This window comes from Eublepharis macularius, chromosome 7 (assembly GCF_028583425.1).
Source record: "Eublepharis macularius isolate TG4126 chromosome 7, MPM_Emac_v1.0, whole genome shotgun sequence".
In the NCBI taxonomy this organism is placed as follows: domain Eukaryota; kingdom Metazoa; phylum Chordata; class Lepidosauria; order Squamata; family Eublepharidae; genus Eublepharis; species Eublepharis macularius.
The window spans coordinates 130,437,590-130,451,177 of NC_072796.1; the positions used below are offsets into that span (position 1 = coordinate 130,437,590).

At 43.5% G+C, this 13,588-nt stretch overlaps 1 protein-coding gene across 2 annotated transcripts in view; it reads right to left on the reverse strand.

The window, feature by feature from the left end:
• DNAAF11 (dynein axonemal assembly factor 11) overlaps window positions 1-13,588 on the reverse strand; it is a 46,381-nt gene that overhangs the window by 16,097 nt on the left and 16,696 nt on the right. Inside the window, exons 8-12 of one of the 2 annotated variants that reach the window (XR_008597427.1) lie at window positions 11,350-11,415; window positions 8,916-8,985; window positions 6,181-6,276; window positions 3,385-3,470; window positions 594-670 (exon numbers count right to left, since the gene is read on the reverse strand). Coding sequence is in view for 1 of the 2 variants with exons in the window: in XM_054985220.1 (XP_054841195.1) it covers window positions 585-670; window positions 6,181-6,276; window positions 8,916-8,985; window positions 11,350-11,415 (318 nt within the window). In the remaining variant the exon portion in view is untranslated. Of the gene's footprint in view, window positions 1-584; window positions 671-3,384; window positions 3,471-6,180; window positions 6,277-8,915; window positions 8,986-11,349; window positions 11,416-13,588 lie in introns of those variants that run through there. The other variant, XM_054985220.1, reaches the window with a different exon arrangement.

The window sequence follows — 13,588 nt, forward strand, 5'->3', positions numbered from 1 at the left end:
GTGGCAACTCTGACAGTGACACACAGCCTAGGTTGTAGCTTCTCTCACACTGCAGTGAACCCGCTAAGTGAATGCTGACTTGGTTCTAAACGCACGCCTCAGTCCTTCTGTTCAGCTCGACAGAACTTGTTCCGACTTCGTTTCTTTCATCTATAATACATGTTAGAAAATGGGAGGAGGACTGGCCTGTCAAAGCCTGGGCTAGAAGTGATGAGAGGGACTCCAAGCCCATCTACATTGTTGTGGTGCTCAAGGAATATTTGAGCAGAAAATCTGAAGTGGGTGTTCTCAAGGAAGAACTGGAGTTTTAATCTATAACGCTGTGAGAGGCTCAATGACAATTAAAAGAACACAACTTTCCCAAGGTTGTAAGAGCTTTCTTGGCTCTGCCATTGAAGCAGGTAAGTCTATAAGCAAAGCTGGACAAGCCATTAAGCTGACAGCGTTACTTCATATAAATCATTTTTTTTTTACTGTCTACAATTATCTGCTCATTGGGCACCAATATAACTGGCAGATAAATAACACTTTTCCATCCCATATAAAACAATGCTGTGTAAAGAAGGAATGAACTCCAAAGTTACCTTTTAAGATTTGCTTGCAATTGACTGACATCAGACCGCTTCTTTGAAGTGGATACTTTCTGGGTAGCCACAATTGTTTCTTTAGCCTGCAAAGAATAACACATGGGTTTCATCTCTATGAGCCAAGCTACAAGTGACGCCTGACGCAGGTTGGACACTTGTCAGCTTCCCTCAAGTTTTGATGGGAAATGTAGGCATCCTAGTCTTGCAGCTGTAATGGAGAGCCAAGCTGTAAAACCGGGATGCCTACATTTCCCATCAAAACTTGAGGGAAGCTGACACGTGTCCAACCTGTAGCCGGTGGGGTGGGGTTTAGTTGTTAATTTCAGACTAGGAGCTCGGGGTTAAGTCCTCACGCTGCCCCGTGACCTTGGGCCCGTCACAGCCTTCCAGCCTAACCTACCTCGTGTGCGTTTTCTGAAGGTAAAAAATGGAGGAGAGGGCCATGTAAGCTCCCTCGAGCTTTTGGAAGAGGGGTGAAATAGTTATATACTAGACAAAAGAACATTTTGAAGCACAAACATTTCGAGCAAGATTTTTTTAGAAAATATTGTTTGCCAAAATCCTGAGCATGGATCCAATTCTGCAGTAGCTCGGTGGGTTGCTGATCGGTTACTGGGCTCAATTAATAGCACTCGCTGTCACCTACAAAGCCCTTCATGGCCTCGGTCCCTCATATCTGCGAGACCACCTCTTCCCCTATCGTCCACAGCAACAGCTTTACTCATCTGAGCAGGCCTGTAGACAGGCATTCTCCATTGTGCCCCCCTTTTATGGAATAGTCTGCCTGATAACACACACACACCCCATTCCTCCACCAATATATCAATGTTGTCTGCCCGCTCCCATCTCAGGGGATGTTCGGGGGCCAGGGTCGAGCAATATGGATGGCCGCCAAATTTTTATTATGTACACTATTTTTATGCTTTTAATGCTGATTTTATTGTAAACTTATTTATCTATGCTGGTATCCGCTCTGAGCCTGTTTATGGGGAGAGTGGATAATAAATCCAATAAATAAAATTAATAAACAATAAGGTTAGGAGGGCCTCCACTCTCCTGGCTTTCCACAAACTTCAAAACTGAATTATTCAAGTTCTTAGATCACTTATAATGCAACCCTAAGCAGAGTTACTCCAGTCTAAGTGAAAGTGAAATCAATGGGCTTAGACTGGAATAACTCTGTTTAGGATTGTACTGTTAGTATGGAGGTGGAGAGCATTTTCAAGTCATAGCTGACTTATGGCAATCCTGGTGGGATTTTCAAGGCAAGAAATTGACAGAGGTGGTTTTGCCCTTGCCGGCCTCTGCAACCCTGGTCTTCACTGGAGGTCTCTCATCCAATTACCAACCAAGGCCGACCCTGCTTAGCTTCTGAGATTTGACGAGATCAGGCTCACCTGGGCTATCCCGGTCAGGGCAGATCATTTAGTAATGGTTACAAACAGACTAGCTGATGGGATTGTCATTGTCTCCCCTCTTCGCCTATGGGGCAAGAGAAGCGACAAACGGCATCTGGATCCAGCTGAGCCCACGCTAGGGCTGGAGCACATCACAGCTGGAAGCCACACAACAGTTCCAAAAAAATAAGAAGTCAGTCCTGAATCTCCTGTAGCGCACACGGAACTCAATCCAGCCTACTTCCAGCACCTCATTGGGGAGAGGTATGTACGTGATTAATTCTATCTTTTGAAATCAACAGGACCTGAAGGTACTTCAATTGTATGGGTTATGCCCATGGAAAAATCTTAAATTAAAACTCTTTGAACCCGTACTTCAAGCTGAGCAGTATTTTCCAGAACATAATGGTCCTAGAAGCAAACAATATTGGCCTACGCTAATATGAAATGATTTTTACAAATTGTATAATGAAAATTATATTCTTATAAATCAGTTATTGCTCATCAAGTTCAGCTACCATAAATTTCTAAATGTTCTTTCCATTAAATCCAATCAGTTTGCCAATCTTCATTAAAATGTCTTCAAACAACTGCTTTCATTTTTTATTTTCCTCAGCTGCCAGCTGATTACCTGCTACCATGACAAAGAAAGGCAGGGCTTTTTTTATGGGAAAAGAGGTGGTGGAACTCAATGGGTTGCCAGCACAGGGGGAAACTCCTGGCGGGAAGTGGTGCCCCGGTACTACATGCGCACGTGCAAAGTGTGTGCACGCTTCCAGGACCGCACAATGAAGTCACCTTGGATCAGCTGGAACAAGGGGGCGTTTTTTAAAGTTTAAATAGCCCTCAGTGAAAATGGTCACATGGCCAGTGGCCCCGCTCCCTGATCTACAGACAGAAGGGAGTTTAGATCGCCCTCCGTGTTGTGGCGCAGAGGGCGATCTAAACTCCCCTCTGTCTGGAGATCAGGGGGCGGGGCCACCAGCCATGTGACCGTTTTCAAGAGGTGCTGGAACTCTGTTCCACTGCATTCCAGCTGAAAAAAAGCCCTGAAGAAAGGAAAAGCTTAGCTAAGCTGCAAGAGCACCCCCCTCCAATGTGATGGAGTTCCTTGTTAGGAGGTAATTCTTACAACAATGTTCATGTTGAAGTCAAGTACATTGACTCTTTCAGAGAATCGACATGTACTGAACTCATCCCAAGAACGGGGTTGAACGTTTTCAGATCACAACTTGACATGCACTGAAAAATCTTGGCAAAGGAGGGTTGAACCAAAGCATGTTAGGTCACCCTTTGGAGATGTGCTGAGCCATCTACGAGTCCAGCACAAGACCTGCAAAACAGACTTTTGAATAAGTGAGCACAGGCTTAAGACAAACTCAGTGGTTCTGTGAACCCACCCTATTGTTAAAGTTCCTTGGGACTAGTTACATGAAAAAGGCCCCGTTTTCTTCATCTAAAACCTTTTTGCCACTCCGATTAGTCTCTGTAGGAGAAGGAAGAACATTAGTTTTCAGAAGTGTGAGCGGAAACATCAAATTGCTTTCATTTTCTTGATGGAGCCATTTATTCTCTCCAGAAACTTTGTGACAAGGAGAGAGAGAGAGAGCCAAGTTTTTTTGTTCGTTTTCAGGAGATGCCTCTGAAAAGGTGGAAGGTTGAGTACTTTTACCAATCTGATCCAATGAAAGGCTTCCATTGAGCCCCAAAGACCCTAGAACGGAACACACCAGGGCTTCTGCTATATCTAGGCAACACACTGTTTGAGTACCCTGATGGGCCACCACAGATCCAGAGTCCTCCAGCCTTCACAGTGAGCGCCCATCAGATCCTGTGTGTTTCTGAGGGTACTACCCTGGTGGCAATAGCAACAGCAATACCAGTGCAAAGAGAGAAAGAATGGAGATGAGCCAAATGGCAATAAGAAAAGCAATGCTGGCTAAGCAGCAGAATATGCCTTATCCTTTTCCCATCACTACCCACAGTGACTCTTTTCACGTGGAGAACACTTGATTGTTTTCGCAAGTTTTCCTGGGAACTGAAGTCCGAGTGTCCTTCCCCTCTCTGTTAGAATCGCTGCCTGAAGAGCCAGAGAAAGCTGGCGGCAGTAGCAGCTTTTGCAAATGGTTCCTCCAGTCACAAGCCTGCTGGACAAGAGGGCTCTCAACGATCGTTTGGGGGCAGGATTTTGAATGTTTCAAAGCAAAAGGTTTTGGTCAAATGAATCAAATTACAGGAACAAATCCAACCACCGATGAGGCTGCAAACCTGTCCTTACAGATGTACCATCTGAATTAATGAGAGGCCTAGCAAAGGCTTATGCCATCTCTTTCCATGGTCCTGATCTGAGTCAGGTAGGCCTATCATGTGCCCGCTTACGGCAGGCTAGCTCAGATTCGACACAGATTTGTGGTTACTGATCCAGAAATCTTCAAAGAATTCTAAAGTTTTTATAATAAACTGCATACCCCAGATTAAACAGATGATAGAACCTGTGACAGTATCCCAAAACTGGAAACATCACAGGTATCAGATGAGCACTGATCAAGTTGGAATATGCTAATTAGTACACATGAAGTTAGCAAATCAGGTGCTCTTAAAGCCAATATACTGCTAAGTTCTAACTGTTTGCCATCAGAGTTTGATAAATCTTGTTGCGATTCTATATTGGAACCTATAATGCAATTATTTAAATATGAGTTGACGAAGGTCTCTTTAACAGCCATTTCAAAAACATAAAGTCTCTTTAACATTAAATAAGTAAGATCTATCACAGGTGATACTACACCACCCTATTTCACCGATTCAACTAGATTATAAACTGCTAAAGATTATTTTAGCCAGACATTTGGGCAAGCTTATCTCTGAATACATCCATATTGATCAAATGACTCTCCATTCCTCTGCTTGAAGCCAGCTGGGTGACCTTGGGTCAGGTACAGCTCTCCCAGAGCTCTCTCAGCCCCACCTACCTCACAGGGTGTCTGTTGAGGGAATAATAACAACACTGACTTGTTAACCATTCTGAGTGTGGCATTAATCTGTCCTGAAGAGCAGTATATAAGCACAGGGTTGTTGTTGTTGTTGTTGTTATTATTTATTCCTGCAAGATATATGTCTGATAATTTGTAAAGTAACTAATTTATTTAGTGTTTGTTACTGGACAAAAATAACTTAATGTTACGCTGCTTGATTCAATCAAGTCGTCCACTTTGTTGGCTGTGCCTGAAAAGTTTAACTAGGGACCCCATTTTGTATCTTCTGTTAGAACTTTATTTAACAATCCAAGAGGTAGGTTGCATGTAAATAACATTTTGACTAAACCAACAGTGATTCAACGTACTTGCTATTTAAGGGCAAGACAAGGTTGCCCTTAAATATTTGCTATTTTTATTGAAACCCTAGCAATCATTAGAAGATCATGCAATAACATTACGGGACTGATCACAGGGGGAAGAAAATTTAAAATATCCTTATATGCAGAAAATATTGTTTGAACCTTGATGTGTTCTTTAATGTCTATACAAGCTCTTTCTTGAATTAATCAGTGATTCTGGTTCTTTCTTTCAGGACTTTGATGGACCAATGGTCTGACTCAGTGCCAGGCAACTTCATGTCTTTTGCATGTTCATTAACAGAGAGTAACAGAAGTAACCTGGAATCTTGCTGTTAGCGAGAAATGCTACAGCATCTGAAAAGCATAGTGTTAAAAGTATCTTTACTGACAATTGAAACTGTTTGAGTAATGGAGTAATTTACTGAAACTGGGAGCGAATGACAATTTTTACCTGGCCTGAAACATTCATACTAAGTAATGCAGTCCAGGTTTGGACACATCCTTGTCTAGCTGACAAGCCAGCAGCCCCTTCCATGACAGAGGCTAGAGACAATGGAAGAAAAGGGCCCATCCTATGCTTGGCTATTTGGAGGTGAAATCTGGGAAGCAGGAGCATTCCATATGAAACGCATGTCTCACATGTACACGTACGGACCCCTCACAGTATGGGAACAGGGTGCCTCAAAGGACAATGTTATCATGAACTCTGCAATGCCTGATGGGTGCAACATACAGGGAAAGAGAAGGAGGTCTAGCAAAATACATCCATTGTTGTCTACGGTAGAAACCGAGGCCTGTGGGGGCAGCTTTACGGCGCAGGCAAGCACATTTTAACATCCGCGGAGGACACCTTTCCTACCTTTGGCAGGGTGATAACCAAATGTCCAGTTGTCTGAGATCTCCTGGCAGTGCTGCTATCCGGCTTCACTTCTGCAGGAAGCACCAGTTGGAAAGGCTAGAGGGAGGGGGGAGAAAAAGAGAGATGAGGAAATATGTCATTTGACATATGCCTCATTTAAAAACCTTATAGTTTGCCAGACTTATTTGTGTGGATTTACATGGAAATGAAATCGGAAGATGACAGGAAAAAACCCGTGTGTGACATAGACAGAAAATATGCAGTAACATGACTTTGACTTGAGAAGATTTATTGACTTAAATTCTCTCTTGCAGTATATATTCCCTCCAATCCTAATGGGCGATTTGCATCTTAAACATTCTCCATTTACATTGTAAGTATGATGTGTGAATGTCTCTCTCTCTCTCTCTCTCTCTCTCTATATATATATATATATATATATATGAAGATATGCAAGTATAGCATCAGTGTTGCCACTGAAAAATGTGACATTTCTAAAGAAGGTTATGACATGGTGCTTAAGTTATATTAGCAACTAAATGCGCATAATTATGCTACTCCGCTTAAGAATTAAAGTAATTTTAATCTGCATTTAGTAGTATGATTACAAATGGAGTTTCTAATTTTTAGCTCAGCTTAAGAGTACTGCAGCATTTTAGAAACCAAAACTGAAGAAAATGGAAGATGCAGAGGGATTTTCTTTTTTTTTTTTTAAGTATATGTTCAAATCTCTGTTCACTGTAAATTACAGCTCTTAGGAATAATTTTGTTACATAAAAAGGCTTACCTTAATGTCTCCTATATTAAAATGGGGTTTGGTAGGAAAGAAAATGGTGCCCAAGAAGCACTTGACTATATTTGGGGGCTTATTTGAACTGTCAATCAAAATTCCAATTGTGCTTTCACACATATTCCCTTCCCCCCCTTACTTTTTTCACAATATACAGTCTCTGCATTTCATAGGTGAGATGTGGGTAGGGTTTGTCCCAAAGCATGGTTAGATGAACACTCTAGCACAGGAGAGGGAGTGTGTATAAAAATAACATCTTGGAGGAAGACTCTATGCAACAAATGAAGTCCTCCACTCCTCCATAATGATCAAAAGTTCCTCATCAAAATTTTGTGATGTCGATAACCTCATTTCGCTTTCACGTAATTTTGGGAAAGAAGAAATAGCACCATTTACTCCACTTGGTGCTAGCAGACCTACTAAGACATAAAGGAACTGCAGGGGTAAAGAAGACAGGGCAACAGAGAGCCAAGCTACAAGTGATGAATGACACTTGAACGGCAAGTGAACAGACTCATGTGTATTTCTCCCTGTTCATTTGCACTCCACTTGATCACTCACTACATGATCAAGTGGAGCACGAGTGAACAGGGAGGAATACGCGTGAGTCTGTTCACTTGCCGTTCAAGCGTCACTCGTCACTTGTAGCTTGGCCCAGACTTTATTCTTTGACACCTCCCCTTTTTACATTCCCTCACAAATCGATCCTTGATGAATGGCAGGAAAGGTGAAAGGAAGAGAAAATTTCCTTTGATGAGAAGCCCAGCGCACCTCATTTTAGAGGGGAGGGGAAGGAACGGGGCTCGGAGACCATTGCGCCCAAGGGAAATGCTGTGGCTGAGCCAGATTCCATCCTATCCCTCTTCCCTTGTACAGTCACTTTGGTGGTAGAGGGACGGCTCACCCCTTTTTGGTTCCCAAACAGGATGTTGGGCTGAGGGCTCCAAAATGTCCCCAACGTGACTTGGGGGAGGGAACTGGGCCCAGGGACTCCATACCAAACGGTTGTATCTCATTCCAATTCTCCGCTCCTCCAAATGGCTGCTATGGAGCCAAAGGAAGTGAACGAGAGGAGAGAGGGAACTGGGAAAGAGGGAATTGGCACGTGGAAAGACATGGGGGAAATATTAGGGTTACCAATTCTAGGTGGGGCCTGGAGTTTTCCTGGCCTCCAGGCTACAGAGAATCGTTCCTCTAGAGGAAACGGCTACCTCAGAGGGCTGAGCCTACATCATCACATTCTTGCTTCCCCCAAGCTATACCCTCCCAAATCCCCATCTCCGTCTCCAAATCCCCCAAACTTTCCAAAGCCAGAGATAACAACCTGAAGAATGTCTGATCTACCCAGATCAATCCTGCCAGATCAAACCTGAGTTCACTGAACGGGGAAAAGATGCTTGCCTTCAGCCATCACCATTTGCCTGGGCCCCACAGGCCTTGAACTACTGATGCTTTCGCAACAAAAGCAGGGATTTTGCAGCTCAATGCTGCTGATCATGCTTATTTACTTAGCATGTTCTCCCATCCTTGAATGTGGCCCACATGTGGGGGACCTCCGGGACAGGGAAACTCAGCACGTCAAGGGGGAGGCTGGGCTACACACTAGCTTTCTATGGGCTAGGAATTCTCAACAAGCCTTCTCTCCTCCACCAGCGTTCTGACATAGAAAATCCCAGGAAGAGGCCGCCCTGTTCTCTTTTGGAAGTGGTTCTCGTTCCCTCCATTTCCACATATGCTTTCGTCCCCCTTTGCCGCTCTTTCTCATCACACTTCCCCGCTGAACACCATGCCACCCTCTTTCATGATGCCATTTCTCTCTCCTCAAGTCCCATCACACCAATCCCGTCAACAGAGTGAGTCAAGGCCCCAAAATTAGTACACCGAAAATGACTAAAAATTGAATTTAAGTATTAAAGCACAGCGGCAACCACCAGAATGTACTGACCTTGCCCTTGACCATTACTCGGATGTAGGAAGGCTGTACGTCAACATCGAGCAGAGAGGTGTCCAGATGTCTTTAGAATGAATGAGAAAAAGTCTATTTAGCAGAGAGGCTCTCAAAACCTGAGCAAAGAGGGTGAAGTCTCTTCCTAGGGGTGGGTCACATTTACTCCAAGAAGCATAGTGTTTTCTCCATAAACAAGTTCAATTCAGAAGGTTTTGCTTTCCACCCATAGTACTGTTATAGTACTGTTTTGCTAACACTATCCTCTGTTTATTGCAAGGCTTTTTATCTCTAGGAAACTTCTGAACACAGTCGTTTCTCTCCTTTGAACTCTCTCAATTTTTAAAATTTATTTTTACTTCCTTTATACCCCACTTTTCTTCTGATGGGGGCCCATAGTTGCTTACAAAATTCTCCCCTTCTTCATTCTTAACATTTAAGACGAGAAAAAATTCCTGAGGTGTCGTAAAGACCAACAAATTTACATGCTCTTTTTTTGGGCACGGAACCAAAATGGAGGTGGCTGGGGAGAGAACCAAAAAACAAATCAACTCAACAAAAAGTTGAAATAAAGATCATATGGTCTGATGCCAGAAAATGGATTATAATGGTGCCAGAATCAGGGAAAGGGAGAAGGCACTTTAAATCCAGGGGCTGTCACCAAAAAGGCCCTATCCCGTATGGCCACGTGGCTCACCTCTGGAAGTAGGGGTATACAAAGGAAGATGCGAGAGGAAGAGAACAGTATCTGGGCAGGTGATTTTTAATACCAAGGTCCTAGGCCATATGCAGCTTCATAAGTCAAAACCAAAACTGTGGTGGAAGTGAACAAGCAGTCAGTGATAAAATATTGTCAAAGACTTTCACAGCCGGAGAACGATGGTTGTTGTGGATTTTCCAGGCTGTATCGCCATGGCCTTGGCATTGTAGTTCCTGATGTTTCGCCAGCAGCTGTGACTGGCATCTTCAGAGGTGTAGCACCCAAAGACAGAGATCTCTCAGTGTCAAACCTCAGGCCACGGCGATACAGCCCGGAAAATCCACAACAACCAGCCAGTGATAATCTTTCAACACTGGAGTTATACACTGTCTATAGTCTAAGCCAGCCAGCAATCTTGCTATTGCATTCTAAATTAAATTTTCAGACCTTCCTCATGGACAGCCGCACATGAAGGGCAATACAGTAACCAAGGCTGGAGGTAACACGAACATGGATCCTTGTAACTAGATCATGCTTTTCAAGGAAGGGTTGCAAGTGGCAAAGGTGTGATAGACTATAGATTAAACTGGAACACTTATCAGGACATCATGATTTAATAAACACCCATAAACTGCAAAAGCTGCTCCTTCAGAGGAGTGCAACCCTTTCTAGAGCAGGCTGCATCCCAATTCCATGATCAACACCAACCAATGATACTTCAAGTCTTACCTGAATTGAGCGTCATAGTCGATTGGCCTTCCTCCGGCATATTATCGCGCCCAGGTAACAATCTAAAAGCGGGACCCCCCAACCTTTTCTGCGAGCACCTTTGGAATTCTGACATAGTGTGGTGGGTGTGGTCAAAAAAATGGCTGCAGCAGGAGGTGGAGCCAGCCACAAAATAGCTGCCACAACTTACCTTCAGTCAAACGGTAAAGATCCTTATGCAGTCGTGGCAGCTGCTGCCAAAACAACATCTGCGCAGCCAATCAAATCTCCAATGGCCAATCGGCCCTACCTGACCCTGCCCACTTTCTAGAAACACTTGGCGGCCACCACACTGGGGGCTCCGGTCTGGAACATCCACAGGCCCAGTTGAATTAGATGAAAAGAGAGATGGAATTGTATATGCTTGGCATATTGATGGTCATTCACGACATGATTCTGGATTAATCTCTCGGTGGTTTCATGCAGGTAATTAAACAGCACGGAGGGACGACCTGAATTTCATGGGACCCTATGGAACAACTGCTATGATGTTGAACAAAATCCCTCCCAAACTCAGCTTCTGGAAACACTTAGCCAAACAGAACTGGAACATGGTGCATCCAACGGCCATCTCAGCCAAACAGTCCAAATACCATTGTATTTGATTCAGGGGAGATGGAGCTAAGATGGTGAGGAGCCACTTCCTATACCGTCCCAGGCAGCAGGTCCTTAAAGCACTTGCAGGCTAAGATAGTAAGCAGTCTTCTGTGTGGCGGGAACCAAGCTCAAGTCTTCATCAAGGCCTAATGAAACTGAATCAGATCTGCAAATTGGGACCCCAGTTTAGCTGCCTTGCAGTGGGGAGGTGTGTACGGCTAATTTTGACTGTGCTGTGTGACCCATTTTAATACTTGCCATTACGTGTATGGACATGTGGATTTATAAACCAATCACTGACACGTGACTAGACAGTGTCCAACAAAGCAGGCAAAGCACATATCTGAAAATCACATGAATTGTTCTGACCTGTAAACTGCAAGATCCAGAATGAACTGGCTGTTTTCTTCATCGTCTTTCAAGGAGAAAGGAAGCCTAGAAACAGAAAGTATCCACTGTTAGAAGGACTGAATGAAGTTCAGTATTCTGGGACTTCAACTGTTAAAGGATTGAGATTACTGCAGGCATGATTTTGTTAAAAAGACGTATGTTCCTTTCCTGATATAGTGGCAGGAAACCTGTAGAAATCATGAATTATATTCCAGTTTGCAGGGGTGGGGGGTTGAGTAGAGGCATGGAGGAAGGCATGGTCAGTTTAATAGAATGGCAGATCATGCAGGAAGAGGGACATCTGCTGGCAGCAGGAGAGGAAATAGTTGTGTTCCCTGTTATCTGCATGGAACAGAGTTTTATCTTTTTGAGATTTTTTAAATGCACCATTATTTCAAAGAGTATTACAAAGCAATGATTTATTCCTTCAGGAGACCATTCTCTTCAATGATCCAAGTATTTTGGCCATGCCTTGATCTACAGTATCTTCTCAGCTTCGTCTCACATGTTCTCGACACCAGAGACTCCCAATGTGGTGTACATGGGCACCATGGTGCCCACCGACACCTTTCCCGACACCCGCCAAGCAATTTTAGAAAGTGGGTGGGGCCAAGTGGCGCTTTGGCCCAACAGGGCTTCTGATTGGCAGATTCTGGCTATGCAGATTTTTAAAAGGTTGCTTCGATACCAACTACCACAATGGCACAAGGATCTTCACTGCATGAATGAACTAAGATGTGCACACGCAAGAAAATATTTATAATAGTAATAACAACATTCGATTTATATACAGTGACAACTTAACGCCCACTCAGAGCGGTTTACAAAGTATGTTATTATTATTATCCCCACAACAAAACATCTTGTGAGGTGGGTGGGGCTGAGAGAGCTCTGAAAGAGCTGTGACTGACCCAAGGTCACCCAGCTGGCTTCAAGTGGAGGAGTGGGGAATCAAACCCGGCTCTCCAGATTAGAGTCCCACACTCTTAACCACTACACCAAACTGGATCTCCAATATAAACAGTATGTTCATTTTAAAAGGTCTCTCTTAAACACAACTTCTGCCTGAAATGCTGAAGTTACTAGGTGTTATTGTTACCCGTCTCATCACTAACATTTTAATTTTCATAGTGAGAAAGGGAGACTAATAATGGACTAAAATAAATATCTATTTTTTTTAAAAAAATCCTTGTTAAATTGTATTGAGGTGTGAGGAAATTAAATATTATAGATGAATTGCATGACTTTGGCCTGGTTCCAGAGAGCTGCTTTAGGTGTGGATATTTTTTAATCTTGAAAAACAGCACCTTTGCCACACCATAATATAACTCAGTTTCAAAGGCAGTTTGCTCTGTGTTATAGGGGGAAGTTGGGGGTGGGGGGCTGCTGTTTGAGAAACACAAATCAAATGCTGTATTTTATTGTCTAAGGCTTTCACAGCCGGATAACGTTAGTTGTTGTAGATTTTCCAGGCTGTATGGCCGTGGCCTTGGCATTGTAGTTCCTGACGTTTCGCCAGCAGCTGTGGCTGGCATCTTCAGAGGTGTAGCACCAAAAAACAGAGATCTCTCAGTGTCAATGTGTGAAGATGTTAGCAGGTAATTTATATCTACTCAGGAAGGTTGGTTTAAGAATGAATAAGGCATGGTTTCCAGTCCTGAAAAACACCAGACTAACAAAATACTCTACATCTTACAATAGCCCTGCAGATAAGATTAGCATATCAACCACCCATCCATATGCAAAAGAACCTCCTCAGGATACAGTGAAACTTCCCCCCATTAGCATTCCACAACTTGGGAAACTCTTACAGGATGACTCAGCCCAAGCCTACCTTCCTGAGTAGATATAAATTACCTGCTAACATCTTCTCCACACATTGACACTGAGAGATCTCTGTTTTTCGGTGCTACACCTCTGAAGATGCCAGTCACAGCTGCTGGCGAAACGTCAGGAACTACAATGCCAAGACCACGGTCATACAGCCCGGAAAATCGACAACAAATGCTGCATTACTTGAGCAATTTCTGGTCTCTTGGCTGTTACTTTAATGTTGAGATCATCCCTGTAAAGGATTCCCTTGGCTGCCTATATGTAGTAATGTAATCGTGTGATAGATTCTACACACCTGACCTTCTCTGTGGCAATTACGTGAAAGGTTTTTGGAAGCAGTTGCCCTTTCTGAAATGCAGCCATTTATAAGATGGCTGGAAAACAA